Source organism: Natator depressus, chromosome 1, assembly GCF_965152275.1.
Source record: "Natator depressus isolate rNatDep1 chromosome 1, rNatDep2.hap1, whole genome shotgun sequence".
NCBI classification, from domain to species: domain Eukaryota; kingdom Metazoa; phylum Chordata; order Testudines; family Cheloniidae; genus Natator; species Natator depressus.
In genome coordinates, this window is record NC_134234.1 from 111,802,274 (window position 1) to 111,816,470 (window position 14,197).

At 43.9% G+C, this 14,197-nt stretch overlaps 1 protein-coding gene across 3 annotated transcripts in view; it reads right to left on the reverse strand.

Moving 5' to 3' along the window:
* The window catches only part of CCDC138 (coiled-coil domain containing 138), a 75,928-nt gene extending 69,474 nt beyond the window's left edge, over positions 1 to 6,454 (reverse strand). For all 3 annotated transcript variants that reach the window (XM_074964397.1, XM_074964388.1, XM_074964404.1), the window contains exons 1-2: positions 6,295 to 6,454; positions 1,555 to 1,615 (exon numbers count right to left, since the gene is read on the reverse strand). In XM_074964397.1, the coding sequence (XP_074820498.1) occupies positions 1,555 to 1,615; positions 6,295 to 6,450 (217 nt within the window). In that variant the 5' untranslated portion in view covers positions 6,451 to 6,454. The remainder of the gene's footprint in view (positions 1 to 1,554; positions 1,616 to 6,294) is intronic.
* Positions 6,455 to 14,197: the final 7,743 nt, after the last annotated feature.

A 14,197-nucleotide genomic window follows, 5' to 3' on the forward strand; every position in this document is an offset into this window, starting at 1 on the left:
TGGTCCAATAAAAGATATTACCTCACCCACCTTGTGTTTCTAAAACAATTAAGTCAATTTTAAAGAACTTTCAACTTATTACATTTTTGAGAATCTTTTTAAAAGCTTAGTTCTGTTACTAAAAACATTTTAGAAACTTCAACTTTGTTTTCAAGTCACATCTGTCTTCCTGAAGTTTTACAATTTGCATTCATATACTAATTGTCGTACAAATTTGAAGTTTGAACAACATAGCCTTTTACTTGCTTTTCATGTGCATCAGCATGGCAACATGCATTTCTCTGGAACCCAACCTGCATGGTAACCATTAAGTTCATATCTGTACATTTAAAAAGTGAATGTATATAAATATCTTAGATTATATAACCTAAAACTTTAAAAAAAAGATTTTAAGTTTCCTGTTTTCATTTTTTTTTAAATAATTTGCATCATGAAATGTTTAATTGTGTCTCCTCCAGTCAGCAATCCTAGGCACCTGCATGTACTGTACATGCAAGACCAGCCTTAGGGAAAATGGTGCCCTAGAGGAACTTGTATTTTGGCGCCCCGGCCCCCATTTCCGCTGTCCCCGTGGGTGCCCCCTTGCACCCCAGCCCCTAACTCCTGCATCCACATGGGGAAGCTACCACACAGAGCCTCCTTGACCACCGGGCACCATGAGCCTACCCCTAAGGATAGCTCTGTGTACATGGCTATAAAAGCAACATATTGCCACATACCCAATACCACCCACCTCAAAGAATTTCCCACAAACTAACCCCCTCTCAACAAGACATACTCCATCCCACACAATCCAACTGATGGCAGCCCATTCTCATATATGTGCCAGTGATAACCAAATGCTTTCCTCTGCTACACCCCAAGAATAGCCAATCCTCACCTCCTCAAACATACATAGTAAGATGGTCATACATATACTAGAACCCTACTTACCATGAGTGGGGTGCGCATGTGGCTGATTTTCATTCTATGGATGAAAGTAAGGGAATGTCTACACTACCCAAGTTACAGCGTGGCCAAGGCAGCACTGTGATGTGGGCAGTGTAGAAAAGCTTTATCGCACCCCTGAACAACAAAAGTTTTAGCGCTGAAAGTGACAGTGTAGACACAGCCTAAGCCTCTATTGCACCTTCCCCCTCCCCCAAAAGGTTATTGGTACTAATTTTCTCTTTAATGCACAGCTAGTGGAGCTTTCTTTTTAGACGTCGTGGGAGCAATACTGTTTTTTTACCAACATCTTCCTTACCAGCAGCCCTCCTTCTCACAGGGAAGATACATTAGCATTTCCTCTCTTGCCAACCCACCCGCATCTGCAACATAAGCAGATTTCCTAGAGTACTCATGTAGAATCCATATATATGTATACACTTCCAGGCTGGTGCCCAAGTTTCACAAACATTACCCAATGTCTGCCTACTTAAAATACACTTGGAGAGAATATAAAACTACTCCCCCGAAGCACAGGAATTCTTAAGATAAATTTAAAGAATAGTGCATTTGAATTGATGTCCCTTTTAACAAAGATATCCAAAAACATCCTTTTTGTTGTATTACCTGTGTATGTTAGGGAACTTCCTTTTTTACATTTGGTCTGTAATGAACCTGAAAGACAATCCTAAGAGAAAACAGAAAAAAAAGTCCCTACTATTTTTAATTCCATTATAATGTATATTACAATGTATTTGTTTACGGTTTATAGTGCTTTTACTAAGGAATTGCTGTTAAAAAATGTTTGCTTTGAGCAGAGGATGATTTTTGCTAAACAAAAATGTAAGTGAAACCTCACACAAACATAAGCGAACAAACAAACAAAAAAACCTATAATCAAGCTATTTCCCCATAAACTAAAAATGAAAGATTGCTAGAATTATTTCTATTTTTAAAAACTCGAGAGACCCTCAAATACATCAGTAATAAGAGCCATTCAAGTAAATAGGCATAAGTAGATTAGGTAACCATAGAAACAGCTCCATCAAGTCCTACATTTCAGCCTTTCACTCTAACATTTCCTACTTTATGTCTTGCCATCAACCTATAATAATACACGTTAAAAAAACTTACATTAAAGTATCATTAGGTTGCAAATTCAAGCACTTGAATGTTAAGAAATGCCAGATTTAAGGGGGCTCCTGCAACCCTCATTCTGCCCTACTGTGCATCCAGTCTGTGCTCTTGTGGAAAAAATAGTACGTGATCATGTAATCAAAGACTGTTTCATAACTACAGATACAATTCTGCCACAGAGGTCACAGATTCCATGACTTTCCAGGACTTCAGTGACTTCTTCTGGGGCAGAGCTGAAGCAGCTGCCAGCCCCAGGGCCGCCAGAGCAGCAGCCCCCATCCCACTGGAGCAGCAGCTGGGGTTGGGTCAGCCCCCTTGGTCTTGTACCATCAGTACTATGCTATATAATTGGTTATGTTTTGATTATATACAATGTATGTTTTATAGTAAGAATTAAGGTATTAGAATAAATTAATAGGATAGTGGATACTAGTATTAGCCATTTTCTTTTTATTCATGCCTTGCAAGTAACAGACAGGATCCTGTCTGCATCTATGTTAATTAGATTAGAGGAATTTCGAAGCCCTAGGCCCCGATGTAAGAAAAGATAGTTGCAAAATTTAGTAGGGCCTAATTTATGTCGTCTTTCTTGTTTCATATAAAACACTGCTATTTGTTACCTTCTGAAGGTCTCTGTAAAGAACTGTTTGTGTGAATGAGGAATGCATGCATCAGGAAAAGATAAGGTGTGAAGGCCATTACTGAAACCAGATGGCCAAGGGAGGAGGAGTGAAGAAACTGAAGAGACTTAAAGACACCAGAGAACCATCAACGCGCATCCATGGTTGAGGAGGGGCAGACTGACGACCCTGATGTAAAGGCTGGCACCCTAAAAACACAAAATAATTAATTAAATCGAAACCAGACAGGATGACCCTCCTGGAGGTATTTTGGGCCATCAAAAAATAACACCCACTAAGGAGTAACTGGTCATAAACTGACACAGCAAAATCCACAGACAGAGAAAAAGGAGAAAGGACTATAAGAACAGGGTGCTTTGCCATGGGGCTTTTGGTTCGTCTTGTCAACAACTGCAGGAGCATCAAATCGCAACCAACAGAGCCTGGCTCCTCTCTGCGACCAGTTTGGCTGGCCACTAGATTGATCCAGACTCTGCACTGGTAACTATAAACATCAACTGGTGGGACTGTGTGCATGGTGTGTGTGTGTGTGTGTGTGTGTGACTAAAAAGCATATGCTAATTGCTGTATTCTCAATAAATGCAGCATGTTGCCTTTTTCCCTGTAAAAAGATCTCGTGTGTTTTGTTTAAGCATAACGCTGCCCTACCAGTGCTCTGTTTGTCTACCCCTGCCCTGCCCTAGGGTATTTTTAGTAAAAGTCAGGAACAAGTCACGAGCTTCCATGAATTTTTGTTTATTGCCCATGACCTGTCCCTGATTTTTACTAAAAATACCCATGACAGAATCTTAACCTTAATTATAACACATATGCACAAAGGGGCAGAACTGAGGTTTCACAGACAACTGTAAATCTAGCATTTCCCAACTTCAATAATGTTCTTTTAAGGTAATTTTTGCTTGCAACTCCATGTGTTATTTTTCAAGGAAAAAAAGTAAAAACAAATGATATTATGTGCAACTATAACATTTCTCCCCTTTCCAACAGGCATCATAAACAGAGGTTGAACTCTGAACCTTCAATGTTGCAGCACGGATTGGTACTACTTGAGCTACAGAACTACATCACCAGGCAGCAGAAGGTTGTTATCCCAGAAGGAGGATGGACTCGTACAACCAGGAGATTGTCAGTGGGGAGCCAAACTGCTCTATCCTCCCCTAGGAGTTGGAAGGGCTCCAGTCCCACGTAGTGCCCTGGGGGTTGGGGAGGGAGACTGGGGAGGTGGATCCAGGTGGATTTATGGGGTGAAGAAACCCAGCCTGATTACTGCCCCACTCTGATGCTCCAAGGAGGCAGAATGGGCCACCCATTTGTCTTTAGTCTGGAGAGCCCTCCTCTCCACCTGCCCCATCCACTCTGGCTGCTCTCAGCTAGTACAGCTTGCTATTGTCGCTCTGGTATGATGTTGGACGTAGAATGTATGTGTGTTCAATTACTTGGGCACACTGCCAATGTTTTTCCTGGGGCATGCAAGTGAGAGAAGGGATATGTCAATTTTTAATAGTTCATATCTTGGCAATAGCTGAACTGAATTTCATGGGACAAAGCAAAGGTAAATGGGTAGCCTGAAGGTGTTCCCTCGGTCAAATATCAAAGGCTTTTGGCAAACAATAAAGGTGTGTGAGCTCCTCAAAGAAAAGGTCCCAAGAATGGAAAGTGTTAAGCATTCTTAATATAGTAAACATATTACTTACAGCTCTCCCCACCTCTATAATATGGCCCTAGCTCAACAGCAACCCTCTCCACTGCCCCTTTATTGTCAACTGTTGGTAACATCACAATCCTTTCCATCAATTAGACGTTTAACTTCACAGACATCAACTTTTCCTGCTCTCTTGCTCCCAGGCTCTCTCCAAATTGTCAGTTTCTTACACATCATTTCTAATATCGGACCCTTCTTTCTGTCCAGATAACTAGAACTCTCAACCAGGCCCTAATCTCTTATCTTGATTACTGCAATTTCCTCCTCTCTGGCCTGACAACCATATCTTTCCACCTCACCCTCAACCAATACAAACTGCACCTGCTAGAATTATCTATTACTGCCCATTACTCTAACCCACATTGTCCATCTCTTTCAATCCCTCCATCCCACCTATTCCATAATTAGAGCCCTGTGTGGATACAAAATCTATATTCATGGATGCAAATATCAGCGGATATAAATCGGTATCTGTGGAACTGCAGGCCTCTACTGGGAACTGCCCCCAGCGCAGCCCACAGCACTAGCACAACCAGGGACAGCTGCCGGAGAGCCTGGTGTGCGGGACTGGGGGTGATACAGCCAAGCTGGAGGAGCTGCCAGCATGGGGCACTGGCTCCTGGGAGCGGCGGCCTGCCAGGCTGCTGCTTTCACTGCTGCAGCTCCCGATAGAGCTCTGCAGCTCCTTGTATACCAATTTGCATCCACGGATATAAATTTGCAGAGCTCTATCCATAATATCAAGTTCTTCTTCTAATCTTCTAGGCCCTTCATTATTCTGGTCTGTCATCCTTATCCGTGTTCTTCCTACCACTTTCCACCCCCCACCCAGCCACCACATATGTTCTTTTGCTTTCTTCAACACTGTCCTTATGCATGAAATGACCTGCCTGAATTGATCCTCCTCCAAATCCCTTCTCAAAACCCACTTATGTTGCTGTGTCACAAGTCAGCAACTAGCAGTCACTTCCCATTTTATTGTTACATGGGTTTGAGTATTTATTTAGTAAGTCCTTAGGTAATATGGTAATGGGTGCTACAGAGTACCCTAAAATAGAATATAGACTACGCCTCATGTCCCACAGCCATTAGGGCTCACTCACTGCCCAAAGCGTTGAGCAGATTCTGGTGCTCCACACACTCCTTCACACGCTGCTATTTTCACCAGCGGCCCACGAAGAGAGAATGAGCACACAAGGCGGTGCACGTTTCCAATGCCACACCACTCAATCATGCCAAAGCCTGAGGGGAGACCCTACGTGTGACAAAAACCTAAAGGGAGCATCACACAAAACCTCCATAGGATTAAATTCCCTTAATGTAAATGTCCCCCCCGCCAATAGACCCCACGCTCCGCTTCTTTCTTTCTGAAGTAACCAATGTTCAGCCGTGTTAGTCTGTATTTGCAAAAAGGACAGGAGGACTTGTGGCACCTTAGAGACTCACCAATTTATTTGAGCATGAGCTTTGGTGAGCTACAGCCCACTTCATGGGATGCACTGTTCAGCAGTAAGAGAGGGAGGACGCTCCCTCTCGGCGCAGGGTGGCCACTTCGGGATGACAACTGAGCAACTAACACCGCTCCCCAGCGGGGGGCAGCAGGGAGCTTGCGCAATGCCACGGGCTGGGGGCGGGACCCCTCCTCGTGCCCCACAGATGAGGCTGGGGCCTCGGGGGGTCATTACGGCGACCAGGAGCCTCCGCATGGGGGAGAGGGGACACGCCGCTGCCAGGGAGCCTGGATCTTCGGCGCGGCCCCCGGGCCGCCCCAGCAACTCACGACCTAGCGGCCACCCCCCCGCCTCGCCTGCTCCCCCCTCCCACCCCGTCCCCCGCCTCGCTCCATCCACGCCCCGCTCCGGCCCTGGCCGCCTCAGCGCCTCTCACCCCCGCGGGCCCCGGCTCCCCGCGCAGGTAGCGGCGCTTCAGACGCTCCACAGAGCCGCTCAGAGCCGGGCTCGCCATGAGCCGCCACCTCCGCCGCGGGCCACAAGCGCCGCGCGCTAGGCCGCGGCAGTTGGCCGCCCCGGCGGCACGGAGCATGCGCGGACCGGCTGAGCCTGCTCCCTGACGCCGCTGCCCGTCGTGTGTGTGTGTGTGTGTGTGTGTGCGGGGCGGGGCGGGGGAGGCAGCGCGTCCCCTGCTGGCCGCGGGCTCACAGGGCGCAGCTCGGCGGGAGGGACGCACGGGGCGTGGGGGCCTCCAGCTGGCGGCAGGGGAAGGAGCGGAGCCACAGTCAGGGCCGGGGGTAGGAGCCGGGGTTGAGGCGCTGCAAGACGGTGGCAGAGGGGGAACAGTTACCCCCGGCGGGGTGAGCTGCCTGCAGAGGCTGCACAAAGTGAGGGGGGAAGCGGGGCTTTCCCCCCACCCCCGCTTGCAGGACGGGGCATCGCAGCACCCGCTTCCCAGGGCTGCATTCTGAAGGGCACGGTCGCCCCGTGCCTGCCTAAGGCAGCGTTGCCCTGCCTCAAGCCAGGTCCTGAGCTGCTAAAGGAGACTTGGGTCAGTGAAATAGTTTATACCCTCCCCCCCCAATAATAGAATAGAAGCCAGTTTAATAGAAGCCAGGTCAGTTTGTATAAAGCTCCACACATTTATCTTCTCCGCTGTTCGCATTGCCTGAACTGGCCTGACTTTTCCTTCCTGGCCCCTGTAAATGGAGCTTCCCGCCTGTACATCACTTACTTTTTAAAATGTTATTTTTGTTACTCTTGGCACTTCATCATTCACCTTCCTTAACATTGTGCAGGTGGATGGCACTGTGCTATTTAATTGATGTTTTAATAGCAATAATCATTTAAAATATTAATAGCTGCTGGTAGCTTCACCAATCACATCTGAGTGTTTCGAATATAGCACATCCTGTTTGTATTGCAACCTTAGTTTTTAATTCTAAATTTTTGTTCTTTTTTCAAACACAGATTCATTCTTTGGGATCATATGATATCAAGACTGACTGATTTCCCTGATTGATGTCAAATCTTCAGTACTTGTGGCACCTTAGAGACTAACCAGTTTATTTGAGCATGAGCTTTCGTGAGCTACAGCTCACTTCATCGGATGCATAGCATATCGTGGAAACTGCAGAAGACATTATATACACACAGAGACCATGAAACAAAACTTCCTCCCACCCCACTGTCCTGCTGCTAACAGCTTATCTAAAGTGATCATTAAGGAAGGCCATTTCCAGCACAAATCCAGGTATTCTCACCCTTCCCCCCCCCCCCCCCCCACACACAGACACACATACAAACTCACTCTCCTGCTGGTAATAGCCCATCCTTCTTTGAAACCTCTCTTTATAATGCGCATGATAATCAAGGTGGGTCATTTCCAGCACTAATCCAGGTTTTCTCACCACCCCCCCCACACACACACCCCTCCAAAAACCACACACACAAACTCACTCTCCTGCTGGCAATAGCTCATCTTACAATGTGCACAGCAATAATCCAAGTTTAACCAGAACGTCTTGGGGGGGGGGGGGGGTTTGGTCAAACTGGACAGTCTCTACGTAAAAGAATAAATGGACACAAATCAGATGTTAAGAATTATAACATTCATAAACCAGTCGGAGAACACTTCAAGCTCTCTGGTCACGCAATCACAGACATGAGGGTCGCTATCTTAAAGCAAAAAAACTTCAAATCCAGACTCCAGCGAGAAACTGCTGAATTGGAATTCATTTGCAAATTGGATACTATTAATTTGGGCTTGAATAGAGACTGGGAGTGGCTAAGTCATTATGCAAGGTAGCCTATCTCCCCTTGTTTTTTTCCTACAAACCCCCCCCCCCAAGACATTCTGGTTAAACTTGGATTATTGCTGTGCACATTGTAAGATGAGCTATTGCCAGCAGGAGAGTGAGTTTGTGTGTGTGGTTTTTGGAGGGGTGTGTGTGTGGGGGGGGGGGGTGGTGAGAAAACCTGGATTAGTGCTGGAAATGACCCACCTTGATTATCATGCGCATTATAAAGAGAGGTTTCAAAGAGGGATGGGCTATTACCAGCAGGAGAGTGAGTTTGTATGTGTGTCTGTGTGTGTGTGTGGGGGGGGAAGGGTGAGAATACCTGGATTTGTGCTGGAAATGGCCTTCCTTGATGATCACTTTAGATAAGCTGTTAGCAGCAGGACAGTGGGGTGGGAGGAAGTTTTGTTTCATGGTCTCTGTGTGTATATAATGTCTTCTGCAGTTTCCACGATATGCTATGCATCCGATGAAGTGAGCTGTAGCTCACGAAAGCTCATGCTCAAATAAACTGGTTAGTCTCTAAGGTGCCACAAGTACTCCTTTTCTTTTTACGAATACAGACTAACACGGCTGTTACTCTGAAACCTGTCAAATCTTCAGTTTCCTTTAATCTGACCCTCTGGGCTAATAGTCGTAGATGGACCTATCCTCCATGAACTTATCAACCCAGGCATCCACAAAGTTTGGATCAGAACATCTGTGAGGAAGTAGGGCACCTTGCAAGAATGCTAGCATCTGCCATGGGGCTCTGGGAGCAGAAGGAAGTATTGGAAGGCAGGGCACAGGAATGCTATCACACCGCTACTTTCTGCCCCAATCTCTTGGTTTCTTATCCCTGCTGGTGCTGCTTGTGACTGCTTGCAGTTGAAAAGCAGCAGCTTCTTTGTGAGCCTAGTGTGGCCTGCAGACTGCCAGCATACAGTAGAGTGAGTAACTGCACTATTCCTTTCAGTTCTCTTGGTCAGAAGAGGATCTAACCTACCCTAATGAGTGGTAACTCCCTCTAGTTACAGCTAAGGAGCATCTGTTTGTGAACCAAGTGGCGTGATGAAGAGCTCACCTGATACTTGCAGAACAGAGCAACTGTATACAAGAGGAACTTGTTGAACTTACTCACGTTCCCATCACGTTAACCATCCCACACCTCTCAGAATTTGGCCCCACCACAAATGATTAAAAGAGAGAAGATCTGATGAATATTCAAGCCAGCATCCGCCGAATAGATCTGTAGGTCTTATGGCTCATGGAAACCAGTATGTCCACTGCTAAAGGAAAATCAAGCTTTTCTTTAAAGAAATTGACCTGTCAACCTCCCTGAAAAATGCATCAACCCACCTGATCCTCAAAAAGCCAACACCTGATGCAGAATACATCTTCTCCATCTTAAACCATTCATTCCTCGGCTAAATCATTGCAAAATAGTGACAAAAAGATGTAACATGGGACATCTGCTAGCATCCTTGATGCCTTGCCAGTGGACTTCATTCTGGGACACAACATGAGAAACCTTAGTGGGGCTAAGAGATCACCTTCCCATGGCAATGGATGGAAGATACATCTCTGTTAATATTTGTTGATTTCTGTGCAACTTTCAACACAGCAAACTACTCTATACTGATGGCCTGTTTATGTGACACAGCTGGAGTAGATGGTGCAGCACTACAATGTTGCCAGTCATTTCTTTCCAACATAACCAGGATACTGATCAAAGGAGACCAGTACCTGGTGAAGAACTTAAAATCAACCTGGGCAAGATTAAAGTGATACTTCATGGAGGCAGAAACACTTTGAAAAATAGCTACATCACTGCCCTCCCCTTCCATCACAGAGATTTCCTACTGTTCATCAAAGTAGTATGAAACCTCAAGGCTGTCGTCAACTCAATATTTATCCTACCGGATCAGGTTCTCCCATCTCCAGCTTGCAAGGAAACTTCACCCATATATACCAGATGAGGATCCTGTCACATCTACCCATGGATTTGTCACCTCCAGCCAGGATTACTGTTACTCACCATATCTGGGTTTGTAGGTAGCAGCAATATGGAGGCTCCAACTTGTGCAAAATATGGCAGCCTGCCTGCTCAACAGAGAGGTATGCCAAAAGCCTGTTACTTCTGTTCCAATCCCTCTGCTGATTCCCAAACTACTTCTGTGACTAATTCAAAGCCAAGAACCATCTACAGTAATACCTATGACCCGTCAAATCAGTGACACTGGGACAAGGCAGCTCATAAAACCTAGGACAAAGTAGAAGAGGCAGAGATAAATCATTCTGGTGAAAGGATGTCAGCTGTGCAACAAACATCATGATCAGATGAAACCAGAGTCTAACGACTTTTCAGGCTGTGCTGCCAAACTCTCGTCACGTAATGAAATTAAACTTTTGAATGTTCAAAAAGCAAACTTTTGAATGTTCACAAAAAGCAAACATTTGCTTTTGAATTTGATAATTTGTATGCATTTTTTCCATTATTCACTTCACTCTAGTCATAATGTACTGCACATTTATGTCAGTGTAGTCTTACCACTACTGATGATATTTTTTAACAATGTGAAGTCTTTGGATAGGGCCTGCCTTTTTTCCCTTATACATGGGAATGTAGTCATGCACATTCACTTACTTCACTAGGTAGTATTTACAGCGGTCTCTCCCCATCTCTACTGAGATGTTTTAAAAATCAGCACAGGAAATGTTCCATAGATCAAGTGACTTAACTGACAAAGAAAAAGCCTACATGTGGGGCTAGTATAAAAGTAAACAAACAGAAACGCTGTTATGGATATTGCAGTGCTACAGCAGGTAGGTATGTTGATTCATGTTCTTTAGAGACCAAAACATACAAATGGAATTTTTAAAAATGAAGATAAATACATAAATGACTTTAAATGTACCTTATCTCAGTCAACATTTTTAATTCTTCCAAAACCTTTTTAAAATATAGAATTTTTTCATCAGTTATGTCTAATATTAAAATGACTTCAACTGGAAGTGTAAACAGTGCATTCCCTGCCTTGAGTTTGGTACTTTGAGTAGGGAGAGTGCAGGTGCTCATCCACTTTTTTAAAACTTCAAGGCCGCAGCCTGTTTGATAAGTGCATGCTCCATACGTTAGTAAAGGGGAAAGGGAGAGAGGAGCTGGACCAGGGTGCCAGCGGCCTCATTACACAAAATAGTAAAAAGATCAGGAGTTTTTCTGAATCAAGATGCTAATATGCATAATAAACTTTTAAGCATGTCACGAATGCACAAATAGCACTGTTTTATATGTATTCTATACATTGATTATACATCTACAAAGAATACAAATTAACCAATTCAGAATTTTTGTAAAAGATGGAATAAATGCAGTTTATTAGTCACAGTGCATCTGGCAAATTCTGCTCATATGGCAAATGAAAATTTCTCTAATTTTGCTAAGGCTGATTTCCACGGTCCCTAAATTCTGTACAAAACCAAATTTATGAATCACCTCCAGTGCACTGAACCATCCATAATTATGGCATGGGCTGTAATTTCAGGAATGCTCCAGCATGAGAAGTGCAGTCGTTTGGTTGTAGTTTCATGGCATTGGGGTAATAATTAGAGGTGGGCCAGGAATTTTTCAACTAAACTTTGTTAGAAAAGGCCAATTAATCAAAACTTGAATTCTTCACAACAACATATCACTTTTGATTAAACTTCAGTGATTAGGGGTTTCTCAGGTCCAGGATAGCATTCCTTGTCAAGATGAGAGAGACCCCCTAGAACAGCCCAGGATTCAGATGTGAAAGACCCAACTTCAAGTCCCTGCTCTGCCATTTGCCCACATCCTAGGTGAATGCCCTAACCACCAGACTATTAGCTATTCTAGAATGGGTTTGTTAATTTGTCCTGATGGAGCTGTTCCAGTTTAATTGGAGCAGGGACTGGAACATAGGTCTCCGACTTTTCAAGTGAGTGTCCTGACCACCGAGCTATTCCGAGGTGGGTCTCGAGCTTTTTGCAAATGACATCAGAAGGTTCACAGTTCATCCTGATGCTGATCACGAAAATGTGCATGAGAGAGGAAAATGGTTCCCTGCCTCGCTCTAGTTGCTACCTCAGTTTCATGTTCCAGCATTCCTGGTGCCTCAAACATGCAAACTGGGGTTGATCATTTTCAGCTCTGAGCGTATGCAGTAGTTGCAAGTACTGTACTGGGGGGGTTAGTTTTGTTCGCACATGCTCACCTTCATTCTCATTTCTGTATTGTATGCTTCAGATTTTTATCTATGGCCAGAGTCCATCTGTACATCATATTATGGAGGAATGTTGCAGGTTCTGTAGAATTTAAGTTTAAACAATCAATAGGGAGCCCCTGCTGTTCTTGCACCTCTCCAAACTGTTCTGACAGCTTTTCAGTGGTGAGAAACTAATGAAAAAAAGTTACATTGCACTTTGGAAGTCTCATCACATGAGAGTAATAACTTGTTTAAATAAAGAATGCTACTTATATCAAGCCAATGCTGACCTTGAAAATATACCTTCTCATTGTCCTTGCATTAGCAGGCTTAATGCTTCAAAGCTGGGCATAGTGGCCAGTTGTTCAGCTTTGAGCCTGTTAATAAGGAATTCCTCAAAACATACAGAAGTCTTCAAATAGATGGCTTGTAGTAGGTTCCTGAATTGCTTGTTACCATGCTCCACTTGTCATGGTTGACTGCAACCACCATGTAGAATGCAGGATCAGGCTAAAGCTTGCAGAAAACTAAACTTTAACTGAGTTTGAGAAAGACTAACTGAATAAATGCAAATTAGGACATTCTCCAGCCAAACTGAGTGCAAAAAGGTTTATGGATGGTTAGAGTGCCATTGATACGTTTTTCAGTTCCAGTCTGCTCCACTCTAACTAAACTAAAGATAAGCAAAAAAGGATAATACAAATCAGGGGTTGAAGGAACATAGTGTTAGCTAAAGTATTTTCAATTCTTTTACAGGGCTAGCCCTAGCCCCACTGGGATCAGAAATATGGTAGCAAAAATTGTGTTTAAAAGATGGTTGCTAGAAGTAGGGTTGCAGCATAGTTTCCTTGACTAGTACAAACGGGATTTTTTTTTTTTTTTTTTTTTGCCTGTATGCTCCTACTGACTAGCAGAGACATACTATAACAGACCTTCAGCAGATTGGTTTGGTACTCTGCAAAGCTGAAGTGAGTGGCATATGTACAGCCAATTAGAGTATAGCTTTGTTTTTATTCCATTAACCAGAAAAAGCCACCACCTCCTGATCAGATTTTATTAATTTTTGTAAACTGAAATCCAAGGCAAGATGTTTAGTTTCAGCAGTTTCCTCATACTATTTTAATATAAAACTAAATCTACTGATAAGTTATAAACCATGCTCATGACTCCTGTTGCTAATATAGTTATTTCATAAATGTGTATACTTTGAATGTTTGGCCAGACCACTTTATTTAAGCTCTCAAGTTTTAAGTGACAATACCATGGAAGCCATACCCTTCTTAGTTTACTTTTAACCATCACAAAGCAAGATTGAGACATCAAACATTTGTGCAACAGCACCACAACTTGATTTGTATGGTAAAAGTGGTGATTTTACCAAACTGACATTTTAGAACTAAAAAGGCTTTGCAATAGTGACAAAATTTGCTTTTCAGATATTTATTATCTACTTAGTTCACAGCAAGTTTCATGATTAAAATATTAATTTTATTATATACAGAAGGAGCAATTGCATGTGGGTAAGACAAGGAACGAAAGGTTTAGGGAAAATGGCCTCGAGTGAGCTAGGAGATGTCTACATAGAAATTAAAAACCTGCAGCTGGCCTGTGCCAACTGACTTGGGATCATTGGGCTGTTTATTGCTGTGTAGACATTTGGGCTCGGGCTACAGCCACATCTGAGATCCTCCTAGAGCTTGGCTCCAGCAGGAGTCAATGTCTATACTGCAATTAAACAGGCCCACAGCCTATGCACCTTGAGCCTGAGTCAGTAGGCCTGGTCCATCTGCCAGTTTTTTGATTGCAGTTTATTGGCTGCATTCTGATGCCAGAT